We start from the raw sequence: 14,025 nt of genomic DNA on the forward strand, positions 1-14,025 counted from the left end.
AAATCTGATCTGTGGTCAGGCCTGAGGCTCAGACTCCTCTCTATCGACTGGTTTGATGGAGCCAGCCAGTGGAAACTATGGGAAATAGAGTATCACCCCCCCCCCCCCCCCCCCACCCCCCCCCCCCCCCTGCAATGGAAAGATTAAAAGCACCCAGCACCACCAACACTGCCTCCATGCTAACACCTCTCTTCATTACCGCCTGTTCTCAGATCAAAGGGGCTCTCTCTATAGGAGCCTTTATTCCAGGGTCTCACAGTTTGTGTGTTTCTGAGGGTCTGTCCTCCATCATGTCTCTGAGGCTGCTGCCCGGCTTAATGGATAACGACGATGACGATGATGGGACGATGAAGTGGATGAGCAGCTACTGGGGTCACGGGGCCGAGGAGGGAAGGACTCGAGAGCAGAGGGGCAGCTTCAAGAGGAGCAAGACCCCCGGAGAGAGGAGGGCCTCGCTGCCCACCGTGGTGAGTGGGCATGGAGAATAATAATAATAATCTTTATTTGTACAGCACCTTTCACACAACAAGTGTAGTCCAAAGTGCTTCACATTGATATCACACAGAAGACAGTTAAAAGACTTACAAGCCAACTTCAAATAGCAAAGAGTAGACATGAGATACATTTAGATGAAAGGTACAACGATGAGATGTGCATTAAAATGAGGATAATGCAAATTCAACACAATCAGGTGACAGGTTAAAGTGCAGCAGAGCAGGAGTTTGATTCCTAAAAGGCTTAATTGTACAAATGTGTGATAATATCTGTTTGTGAATGAGAGCAAAACGCAGACATAGTTCGAGAGAATGCAGTTAAAAGCTAGAAGGGCATAGACATGAATACAGATAGTATTATTATATATAATACTATAAAATGTGTACTGTACGTATTCACATTGACACAAAACAAGATATTGTCCTACGTAAAAAACAGAGGCATGTTTTGTATATTTAACACGAAAGAAGAATTAAAGAAAAGTGAAAAAGTTAGAATTTTATGAAAAAAGAAATTGAAATTGAGATATTTTGGGAACATTTCAGAATTCTGCGATTTTGAATACAAATAATGTAAATGTGAACAATAAGTGTTTGCATTGACAATAAAGCAGGCAACTGTTGGAGCAGAACACCTATTGGGGTGGCTGATAGCCACCCCCTCTGCTACGCGCCGTTCGTTGGATGAGGCTGATCTCTATTAAATAAAGAAAGGAATTGAAAACACCGGAATCAAAAGTTATAACAATTATCTGAGTTTACTCTGGTAGGAAACCAAACACATATACAAGTTATACAGAGTACTCCGGACTTCAGGCTTGTGATGCTGTTTACAGGTAGACAGACCATGTCTTCAAGAAACGAGAAGTACAGACTTCAGGTTTGGGATGCGGTTTACACGTCTCTAGACCAGCCTCCAACAAACCAGAAGTACTTTTACATACAAAAACAACAGTATTTATATCCATATTTTGGGGCGGAGATGTGTCGACTCTTCCTTCCCATTTTACTCCGAAGCGAATCAGAGAGTCCGTGGGGAGGAGCTGTGTGAGCTGCTCACTCCCCCAGGTGTCCTTACTGGTTGGATCCACCTCAGGCCGGGTTCAATACAGCGAATCAGAGTTCTGACCAGAACGTGAGATTCTAAGGTTCTACAAGGTCAAAGTCAATCTTATCTCTGCACCGGTATTCACTCCCTTATTTTCCCATGGCATCTTTCACATAAACTGTTACTCTCAGACAATTAAACATTGTATACAGATATAATGAGCCCAGAAAGAACATACTGAACCTTGAAAAGAACATGTGTGTGCGCTCTGGTGAAAAGGAGCTGTGTGTGTGTGAAACAGGATCTCTGTGTCATTGAGTTGTAAGTGAGAATATCATTTCTATATGGGATTACTTAAAACAGTTCAAACAATACATGTTTACTCTAATACAGTTTAGAATCATATCTTTTTACTTCAATCCCTCTTTTGATCTCACCTTACGAGATCAACATATAGCATTTGAAACATTACCACTGTCATTCTTTTCTACTGTGTCTGTCCCAACATTTATATAAATCCATCAGAAGCTGGGATTTAGAGCACTTTAAACCTTTAGGAACAGTCCACAACAACAACTTCTTATGACAGTGGAGGGAGAATAAAATATGCTTTTAAAAAGTTCGTCCTTGTCAGCTGAGTCATCGTACTCTACCCCCTCCGACGCATAAGCCAACAAGGGCATTCGGTACGAAGGGGAAGGGGCAGCTTTTCCCTCAATGGTGGAACTGATGAGTCTAAGGCACACAACAACAACCACATGTCACCAAAATGGCAATAAAAGTAGCCACAGAAATTAGAAAAGACATTATTAAACTTTTCCCTCTTTTGGTAACACATAGTTCTGTAGAATAAAAAATACAAATCCCTTAAATTATGGGATATAAAAATAAAGTTGAAAGTTCCTCAAAAAATGGATTTGTTCAGACAAAGTTCCACACCGGCTATATCAACCAATTCCTTGACGAGGGCCAGATCTGTCCTGATGTCGTCTAGGGTCCTCGCAGGTGTTTTTCCCGACCGCACACTGGCTCCAGTGGTACCAGTTGTCTCCCTTTCCATCTAGGCGGACGGCATGGGAGGTCCTTTGGGTCACTCGGTAGGGGCCGGAAAATCTGGGGTTGAGTCACTTAGGCCTGATGACTTTCAGCCAGACGAACTCTGCTGTGTTGGCCTCGTGTTTCTCGGGTCCCCCTTTGGCGTCAGCAACCTGTGTGGAGAAGTCTCATACCAAGCCCTTAAGTTGCTGGAAATATGGTTTTGAACTCATCTCTTCTATTTCTTTAGTGTTTATTGGCGTTTGGCAAACCAACTTGTAGGTGTATTACCGCCACCAACTAGACTGTAGTGTGGACAAGAGACTATGCAGAAAACAATAAACAAAAAATAAAATAAAAAATAAAAATAAAACCGAACAAAAAAGGAACAAACAAACAAAACAAAAAATAACCAAAACTAGATTATTTTAAATGTATCAATTTCTCTTAAAAGCAACAAACAAAACAAAACAAAAAATAACCAAAGCTAGTATTCTAGATAAATGTCTCTTAAAAACGTAATAAGCTCACATACATATTGTCTGATGTATATCCTATCCCCCCTTTTTCTGAAATAGAATGCTGTTGACGGTGTTCTTATTTTCAGAAATATCGAGCCTTATACATCAGTTATATATTATATATTATTATTACTTATATATCAGGCATTAAATGTCAGCCTTCTTCCATGATTGACCTCGTTTATATTATCTGACTTATGTTGATACGTGTTCGTTTGTATTTATTTAATATACTGGGCAATTATTGTCTTTAATTCTAAATTTTCAGTATGTAATATTTCAGAATATTGTAACACTCCCTGTTCGCCACCAGAGGGCAGCAGCTGACCACGAATGAAATTGTCCCCTCTTACTAATACTGCAAACCTGTCTCCACTGGAGTACTTCTAGATTTTTTCTTAATTATTACACAGATTTGACTTAAAAAATCACACAGAGTTTATTCCCTTATACAGTCTGTCCGGCTTTTTGTACGATGTTTATTCCAACAGATAATTGCGGTTTTTAAGCGCACTTCGACACCCCTCTTTAGAGATGCGACGCTTACATGGAGTTTAATCCCAAACCACAAAAATCCTTTATCGTCACATTCAGCCTTCCAGACTATGACTTCGTACTATCTGAATTCTATCTCCGTGTACTACTTATTTTCTAAGTATGTACTGTGTACAGAGTGGTGTTCTTAAATTATGTTTGCAGTTTTACATATATTTATCCGTACAGTCAGGCAGATTTTTATTGTGCGATGTATATTTCAACAGATAGCGTGACTTCCTGAAGCAAGCTTCTACAACCCCCTTTCGGCGGCTGCGGCTTCAGGCAAGGAGTCGGAACCCAGTCAACAAAATCTCTTTATCGTCACGTTTAATGAGCCTGATTAACCCCACAGCAGTTTTGTGATGAGATTCGGTCGTTCCAAATAATTAGTTGGAGGTCGCGTCTCTCTCCTCCTCTATCACCCACCATATAACAATTACAGCCATTTTATACATTTAAAGCACCACGAAAGGTAACCGCATTAATCAATCTTATCATGATCTGCGGGGAATTTAACCCATCTGTTTTTTACACCCCCACAGCCTTTAATTAAAGCACTACAAGCCAACCGTATTAATCAATGTTATTTTGACTTACGGGGAATTTACCCCATACATCTTTTACAGCTTTGCAGCGTTCGTTTCTAGTGAGTTGTAGGACGGGACTGAACTACCCGCCTCTTACAAGCACTTTTGTGCCTTAGGTACAGGACTGAACTACCCGACTCTAAGCACTATTAATCTATTTCAACTAGAATATGTATTGCATTTCCCACCGTGACTAAGAACACTGAGAACGCTGCTGACAACTCTAAATTTTTTAGTATAATCAATCACAGATTTTTGATAGTCAAAACAGGTGTCTGCTCACCTTTTGTATATAGCGCGCTTGGTTTAGTTGTCAACAGTATCTCTGTGTCCTCCCCCTGGACTGGATTCCGTCCCCTGGCTATCGGTGTTCCTTTCTAGAGACAAGCACTCATCACGTCGGGGTCACCACTTGTTGGAGCAGAACACCTATTGGGGTGGCTGATAGCCACCCCCTCTGCTACGCGCCGTTCGTTGGATGAGGCTGATCTCTATTAAATAAAGAAAGGAATTGAAAACACCGGAATCAAAAGTTATAACAATTATCTGAGTTTACTCTGGTAGGAAACCAAACACATATACAAGTTATACAGAGTACTCCGGACTTCAGGCTTGTGATGCTGTTTACAGGTAGACAGACCATGCCTTCAAGAAACGAGAAGTACAGACTTCAGGTTTGGGATGCGGTTTACACGTCTCTTGACCAGCCTCCAACAAACCAGAAGTACTTTTACATACAAAAACAACAGTATTTATATCCATATTTTGGGGCGGAGATGTGTCGACTCTTCCTTCCCATTTTACTCCGAAGCGAATCAGAGAGTCCGTGGGGAGGAGCTGTGTGAGCTGCTCACTCCCCCAGGTGTCCTTACTGGTTGGATCCACCTCTGGCCGGGTTCAATACAGCGAATCAGAGTTCTGACCAGAACGTGAGATTCTAAGGTTCTACAAGGTCAAAGTCAATCTTATCTCTGCACCGGTATTCACTCCCTTATTTTCCCATGGCATCTTTCACATAAACTGTTACTCTCAGACAATTAAACATTGTATACAGATATAATGAGCCCAGAAAGAACATACTGAACCTTGAAAAGAACATGTGTGTGCGCTCTGGTGAAAAGGAGCTGTGTGTGTGTGAAACAGGATCTCTGTGTCATTGAGTTGTAAGTGAGAATATCATTTCTATATGGGATTACTTAAAACAGTTCAAACAATACATGTTTACTCTAATACAGTTTAGAATCATATCTTTTTACTTCACAACATACTTTGATAAAAACATCACACTCCTGTTGCAAAGTTAGTTTTTAAATACAAGATATTTCCTCATATTGAGAGAAAATGAAATGAAAAATAAAGTACTGCATAAGCATACATAAAGAATACAATGAAAGAATTCTATAAAGTGTGTACGATAGGTGTTTGCATTGACATTAACAAACAGCTGCAGCTACACTTTTAAAACATCACACTTAAAGGTGGGGTAGGTAAATTTGAGAAACCGGCTCGAGATCGCTAGAATTTGAAAATACACAACCAGAGAAAATCTGCCACTTCCTTACAGAGCCCCTCCTCCAACACACACGAACGCGCACATGACCAATGAGGGCACGAGATAAGTTTGTGCACAGATGGAAGGCTGACAGGCAGGTAGGCCATCCAGTTACTTTAGCCGGGCCGGCTCAGATGATTGGTCGTGCTTTTTACAGTACTACGGCTTCCACAGATGATATTTTTTTATGGATTTTTTGTCAAAGCACTTCAGATATTCATTGCTATCGGGATGTTAAGAGCATTCCATGGAATATAACAAAAAGTGTATCTCGAGCCAGTTTCTCAAACTTACCTACCCCACCTTTAATTTATTTTATTTTCATTTTTTAATATAAAAATATTTGCTCAGATGAATTGGTGCAGACATAGTGAGAGAAAATAAAAAATAAAAGCCATAAATACACAATTAACATAAATAAAGAATATGAGATGAATACAATGCTAAAAAATACTTTAAAGGTCACCTATCATGCTATTTGTAGGCAATAGCATAGGTCTCAGATATATACAAATATATAAAAAACATGTCTATGAAGTGTTTTGCTCAAAATACCAAACAGATCACCCATTCTAGCCATGCCTCATATCCCTCTATTTCACTTCCTGTTTCTAAAGTGCTGATTTGGGGTATAAAGCTTTAAAAAGGGAGGGGTCTGAGCTCATGCGGGACCCGGCAGCTACTGTCTAAACTAAATACTGCCGTGATGAAACGCCATATCATGGATTATCAAGGATTCTCTCTGAAACAGTATGGAGCTCAAAGGCTTTCTCTCTTGCCGGTTATACCACAAGGTGAGTTCCTTTTTATTTCCTGCTTCTTCACACACATGCTCTCCAGTACAGGTTAGCTCTGAGTGTTAGCGATGCTAATGTAAACACCGACCATATTACGTCCAAAACAGTCGGGCATTGTTTCTGATAGCAACGTTTCTGATAGGGCCATGGGTCCACATTTCAGATATTACGTCATATCGGACGCAAATCTGGATCAGCTCCGTTGTTCCCCCGTTTTTAGAGATTTGGGTACGGAGGAAAAGAGAGAGGGTTTTATTTGCTGACGCTGCGTGAGTTCCCTGACACACCGGGGACACATGTTGAAGTATAAGAGACATCAAAAAGTGCATTTTGCATGATAGGAGACCTTTAAAATGTGTACGATAAGTGTTTGCATTGACGTTATCGAACAGCTGCAGCAACACACTAATTGACGAAATAGTAATGCATTGACGAAGAAAAACCCAATGTGTCAGAGTGGGAAATCTATAAAAGTTATGAACAGTTTATAAAGAAAATGCATGACCTTATTTATATTTTTGCAGATTGCAGGTATTTTACAATGTTTATTAACTCCAATAACCTCTGTACGCTGAAACACAGATACACAGATACACAGATACACAGATACACAGATACACAGATACATAGACACTCAGATACACAGATACACAGATACACAGATACACAGATACACAGATACACAGATACACAGATACACAGATACATCCCATAATCATTGTTTAGTTTTCTATGCTCTTCCTTTTTTTGCAAACTCACTCCTGACCAAGTGGAACCAATAAGTGAGAGCTAGGCATGATGGGAAATGTAGGCTGGACTGAGTTCAAAAGAAGGGGAATTATTTCAGTTTGTTTAGATTGACAGACAGTGCATCCAATCAGTGACGAGGAATCGGTGTCCAATAGGAACCTAGCTTTTTCCAGTTTAAAGGTCCCATGTCACGGCCATTTCTACTGATCATAGTTCCATTGTTGAGGTCTACTAGAATAGATGTACATTGTTCAATGTTCCAAACTCACATTGGTTTCTCATACAGCATCTCTGTGTAGTATGTGTATTCACTCTCTGTCCTAAACGTCTTGTTGGAGCTCCTGCCCCCCCCCTCCCTGTGAGCCCAGTGGCCGTCTGCGAGACAGCGAGACACAGCGAATCCCAGCCCGAACACACACACCCGCAGCCTGGCTGGGAGTTTGTGTGTGTGTGCTCACACACCGACTCACAGCCTCGCCGTGTCCCGCCGTCTCAGGGAGGAGAAATTGGCGGAGCTGCAGCTGAGAAAAGATTGAGTGTGTGTGTGTGAGGAAGGCGTAACGGCTCCACGGATTGGTCCATTTTGACCAATCCATGGAGGGGTCGTCGTTACGTCACTTGGTTCCCGGGAAGAAAACAATGGAAAAAGAGAAATGTCCAACGAGGTCTTCTCTGTGTTAGAGTTTTACTCGCTACAGGGTGTACTTTGAGGGTTTGTGACTCTGCAGACCGTTCACATGCAGAAAAACCTTCATAACACACAAGGGGACGGGTAATAACCGGAAAAGCATGACATGGGCCCTTTAAGATAATGTCGGCATTCCTCGTTTACTTTTGCTTGTTGTTGTGTCTTTTGAAATGCTGTAGTTTTCTATTTTGAAGTTTTGTTCTGTTGTGTTTTGTGAAATATTGCGTGGTTAGTTTTTTGAATATTGTTGTGTTTTGACCTTCAGGGCCACCGTCTTATTGCGCAAACACTTATAAAGCTGAACATTTATTTATCAAACTTTTTGACTGAGCCTACACCAAGGAGGCTCCCAACATCTATTTCACATTCATCAGTTTCTAAAAACATATAGAAGAAGAATTTCCTGGAAGCTAAATAAACCAAACTCTCAATATTTACCATGTTTGTGCCTGCAGTGTCTCGCTTTAATGCTCTCACAGTTTTAATCTCCTATGGCAAATACAGTTGACTTCGACATGTATTACTTATATAGGTTTTTGTTTCATTTGAAATCAAACATTGCCAAAACTCACTGCAATCAAAGTAGTGATTTTATAGTATTAGTTTGCTTGATAACGATACGACACGACACGATATGACAAGATACGATAATACTTTAACGGTCAGATCAAGTCTGAAATGTGACTTGCATCACAGCAGCTCCATGTGTAACATCAACATTAGACAAATATCAAGACACAATAAATGAAAAAACCCAATGATCACCAATGACTTCGAGATGCAAGGGAAGTTTTTAATGTAACAGAAGTTTTTCTCTTCCTCTGTTTGATCCACAGTCTCAGTTAGACGCCATGAGTCTGCATCGACTCCACGCAACAGCCATTTCCTCCTCCTCAGGCCACGGGAAGAGGGAGGAAAAGGGGGAGATGAGAGGGGAGATGAGAGGCGAGATGAGGGGGGAGATGAGAGGCGAGATGAGGGGGGAGATGAGGCAGCACCAGAGAGCTCGTCGGGCCTCCTCAGACGACAACAGCTGGTGCAAAACTTCAGTAGCAGAGAACCGGATCAGCACCATCCCAGAACTCACCGAGTCCTTCGAGAGGAGGCTGCAGCTGAGGGACACGAGGAGAGAGGCCCCGGTGAGCAGGGGGGAACGCTAGTGTCTTTGTGACTTGAAAAGCACTAAATCAATTCAATTAAATTAATTATTATCTAAAGCTAAAGCTAAATATACCATTAAAGCTAAATCTAAATTTAAAGCTAAAGTTAAATCCAAAGAGCTGTAGTTCCTTTATAGCCTAACATTAGCCTCCTTTAGCTTAGCGGTGGTGACGTGAAGTCATGTGACCGTGCTGTAGTTCCTTTATAGCCCAACATTAGCCTCCTTTAGCTTAGCGGTGGTGACGTGAAGTCATGTGACCGTGCTGTAGTTCCTTTACAGCCCAACATTAGCCTCCTTTAGCTTAGCGGTTGTGACGTGAAGTCATGTGACCGTGCTGTAGTTCCTTTATAGCCCAACATTAGCCACCTTTAGCTTAGCGGTGGTGACGTGAAGTCATGTGACCGTGCTGTCGTTCCTTTATAGCCCAACATTAGCTTTTTACTTCAGAAATCCTAAAGTGATGTTAACATGTAGAGATTATCCTGCTGAACTAAACGCGTAAGCATCATGAATGTTTGTTTGACTCAGAGATTATTTTCTGACATAATCCTAAATATAATGGAGTAATCCCATTGGACCAGGGAGATGCTGCCTTCATGCCTTTTGGCATTAAACCTCTTCAATAACAACATGTTCACACAAATTGAGGCACACACTGATGATATTAAAAGTTGTCTCATATGTTCTTCCTCAGGCTGATGAGGACAGGTTGTGTCCGATCTGTGAGGAGGAGACGCTGCAGAGCGGAGTGAAACAGCTGCTCTGTGCACACCGCGGCCACAAAGAGGTAAAAACACCACAGAAAGCACAGCAAGTGTTTTCCTGCTCCTCCTGCAGATGGTGGGGGGGGGGGGGGGGGGGGGGGGGCTATTGCATATCTGTCCCTGGGGCCGTTATCTCACATTAATCCGGCCGTGTACATGCATGATAGCAGCTCCTGCATGTGGGAGCATGATGTGAAGAGGAATGCAAACACTCTCTAACAGCTGATCCAGGTTTGAGGTATTTTATTTGAGTATCTCCATTGTTTGCTACTCTGTACTTCTACTCCACTACAGTTCAGAGGTACATGGTGTATTTTTCCTCCACTACATGTATTTAATCCCTTTAGTTACTTCACAGATGTGGATGAATGATGTGAAATATAATCAAGTGTTAAATCAGACTTTAGTTCCACCTGGAGTAAATCCACAAGCTACCCTGCAGTATACAAAGTCATTCAAACTAGCTGCACTCCTTTACCAGCTTTGAGAAACACTTTCATTGATCAATCATATTAAAACATATCATATATATTATTCTGAAATGGACAATCTGCACAATGACTACTTTTTACTGTCGCTACTTTCACTATATTTTGATGAGAATACTTTTCTACTTTCACTTGAGGAACATTTTGAATACAGGACTTTTACTGTAACAGAGTATTCCTACACTCTGGTACTTCTACTTTTACTCAAGTACAAGATCTGAGTACTTCTACTTTTACTAAAGTACCAGATCTGAGTACTTCTACTTTGTACTCAAGTACAGATCTGAGTAACTTCTACTTTTACTCAAGTACAAGATCTGAGTACTTCTACTTTTACTCAAGTACACGATCTGAGTACTTCTACTTTACTCCAAGTACAAGATCTGTTTGTACTTCTACTTTTACTCAAGAACACGATCTGAGTACTTCTACTTTTACTCAAGTACAAGATCTGTGTACTTCTACTTTTACTCAAGTACAAGATCTGAGTACTTCTACTTTTACTCAAGATCTGAGTACTTCTACTTTTACTCAAGTACCAGATCGGAGTACTTCTACTTTTACTCAAGATCTGAGTACTTCTACTTTTACTCAAGTACCAGATCGGAGTACTTCTACTTTTACTCAAGATCTGAGTACTTCTACTTTTACTCAAGTACAAGATCTGAGTACTTCTACCTCTCCCCCCCCCCCCCCCTGCAGGAGGCGGCCTGTCGGGTCAGGAAACCTTCAGAGGAGAGGAGGAGGTCTGAGGACGGCCTGATCCCCTCTGAGAGAGAACAACACACACCCTGCAGGAAACTGTCTCTGAGGAGACATCGCTGATATCACTGAGGAGGAGGAGGAGGAGGAGGAGGAGGAGGAGGAGGAGGAGGAGGAGGCGGCGGCTTCATTCTGCTCGTAACATTTCCTGAACTCTGTGATGTGACGTTTAAGTGTTAAACTCTCAGGGCCCGTTATTACGTCTGTTTTTGAAGATATTTCCACTTTTTCTCCCAGTCAAAAGTCACATTTAACAGAATATATATCTCCCTTTGTACAAAGAATTACAAATCTGACTTTTACCAGAAGTTTTGGGGGGGGGGGGGAACAGGAAGAAATGTGTGTTTATCTCAATAAAAGCTAATGTACCTGCAGGAGTTTTGCTTTCTGAGTGTGCACCCTCGTGGTTCTGTGCACTTATTGTGAGCTGCAGCTAAATGAAATTGAACCCTGAGCAGGGACACGACCAAGTTAAAGCAATACAAGTTACACTTTAACAGTTGAAAGGAATATGTGCCTCTTTTATGAATGAGATGCTAAAAGGTAAGCAGGTCACGCTAGGTGATGCTTTATTTTCTCCACACAGGATGACGCCATAAAGAGAAGATTGTCAAAGCTTTTCAACTATAGTCTAATTCCAACAGTGTGAACATTAAATATGCAATAATGAAACGTCTGATGGTCTCAGCTGATGTGAATCAATGCAATATTTCAATGTAATGTTAACTTAATGTAAAAATGTTGTTTACTTGAACACACGTGTTTGTGCTCACTCATAACTTGTTGTGTATCTCGTGATGAGTCAATAAATAACCCAGGAAATAAATGATCGGATGAAGATGCTTCCTCGGTGGATTTTGGACCGGCTTTATAACTTGAATTATTGTTTTACAACACTGACAGTGAAACGCGTGATGTCCTCAGCCTTTACTACAGCCGGCTGGAAACTAGCTGCTGGCGTCAGGAAGAGAATCAATACGGCAGAAAAACCCCTCAGCTGAAAAATAGATACACGACAGATGTAGTATTAACCTTTTAAAAAGTACATGGAGCTGAGGCTGATCAGAGGTCATTCCACAGCAGGGAGATTCATATCATATCTCTACTTTAAAGAGTCCTCTCCTGCTGATGTTCAGCTGTATATCAGTATGTAGTGTCTCTACTTTAAAGAGTCCTCTCCTGCTGATGTTCAGTTGTATATCAGTATGTAGTGCCTCTACTTTAAAGAGTCCTCTCCTGCTGATGTTCAGCTGATATCAGTATGTAGTGTCTCTACTTTAAAGAGTCCCTCATCCCTGCTGATGTTCAGGTGTATATCAGTATGTAGTGTCTCTACTTTAAAGAGTCCTCTCCTGCTGATGTTCAGGTGTATATCATATGTAGTGTCTCTACTTTTAAAGAGTCCTCTCCTGCTGATGTTCAGCTGTATATCAGTATGTAGTGTCTCTACTTTAAAGAGTCCTCTCCTGCTGATGTTCAGGTGTATATCAGTATGTAGTGTCTCTACTTTAAAGAGTCCTCTCCTGCTGATGTTCAGGTGTATATCAGTATGTAGTGTCTCTACTTTAAAGAGTCCTCTCCTGCTGATGTTTCAGGGTGTAATCAGTAGGTAGTGTCTCTACTTTAAAAGAGTCCTCTCCTGCTGATGTTCAGGTTATATCAGTATGTAGTGTCTCTTTCTACTTTAAAAGTCCTCTCCTGCTGATGTTCAGGTGTATATCAGTATGTAGTGTCTCTACTTTAAAAGAGTCCTCTCCTGCTGATGTTCAGGTTGTTTATCAGTATGTAGTGTCTCTACTTTAAAGAGTCCTCTCCTGCTGATGTTCAGGTGTTATCAGTATGTAGTGTCTCTACTTAAAGAGTCCTCTCCTGCTGATGTTCAGGTGTATATCAGTTAGGTAGTGTCTCTACTTTAAAGAGTCCTCTCCTGCTGATGTTCGGTGTATATCAGTATGGAGTGTCTCTACTTTAAAAGAGTCCTCTCCTGCTGATGTTCAGGTGTATATCAGTATGTAGTGTCTCTACTTTAAAGAGTCCTCTCCTGCTGATGTTCAGGTGTATATCAGTAGTAGTGTCTCTTCTACTTTAAAGAGTCCTCTCCTGCTGATGTTCGGTGTATATCAGTATGTGTGTCTCTACTTTAAAGAGTCCTCTCCTGCTGATGTTTCAGGTGTATATCAGTAGTAGTGTCTCTACTTTAAGAGGTCCTCTCCTGCTGATGTTCAGGTGTATATCAGTAGGTAGTGTCTCCTACTTTAAAGAGTCCTCTCCTGCTGATGTTCAGGTGTATATCAGTATGTATGTCTCTACTTTAAAAGAGTCCTCTCCTGCTGATGTTCAGGTGTATATCAGTATGTAGTGTCTCTACTTTAAAGAGGTCCTCTCCTGCTGGTTTCAGACGTTTTATCAGTATGTAGTGTCTCTACTTTAAAGAGTCCTCTCCTGCTGATGTTCAGGTGTCTATCAGTATGTAGTGTCTCTACTTTAAAGAGTCCTCTCCTGCTGATGTTCATGTTATCTCAGTAGGTAGTGTCTCTACTTTAAAGAGTCCTCTCCTGCTGATGTTCAGTGTAATCAGTATGTAGTGTCTCTACTTTAAAGAGTCCTCTCCTGCTGATGTCAGGTGTATATCAGTATGTAGTGTCTCTACTTTAAAGAGTCCTCTCCTGCTGATGTTCAGGTGTATATCAGTAGTAGTGTCTCTACTTTAAAGAGTCCTCTCCTGCTGATGTTCAGGTGTATATCAGTATGTAGTGTCTCTACTTTAAAGAGTCCCTCTCCTGCTGATGTTCAGGTGTATATCAGTATGTATTGTCTCTACTTTAAAGAGTCCTCTCCTG

General features: G+C 41.2%; 1 protein-coding gene across 1 annotated transcript; it reads left to right on the plus strand.

Annotated features, from left to right (window-relative positions):
• The first annotated feature begins 290 nt into the window (after positions 1-290).
• On the plus strand, positions 291-11,248 carry lnp1 (leukemia NUP98 fusion partner 1). Its single transcript, XM_034122535.1, has 4 exons — positions 291-467; positions 8,846-9,148; positions 9,866-9,958; positions 11,126-11,248. The coding sequence occupies exons 1-4, from the start codon at positions 291-293 to the stop codon at positions 11,246-11,248; spliced, it is 696 nt and encodes a 231-aa protein (XP_033978426.1).
• The last annotated feature ends 2,777 nt before the right edge of the window (positions 11,249-14,025 follow it).

This window comes from Trematomus bernacchii, unplaced genomic scaffold (genome assembly GCF_902827165.1).
Source record: "Trematomus bernacchii unplaced genomic scaffold, fTreBer1.1, whole genome shotgun sequence".
NCBI lineage: Eukaryota > Metazoa > Chordata > Actinopteri > Perciformes > Nototheniidae > Trematomus > Trematomus bernacchii.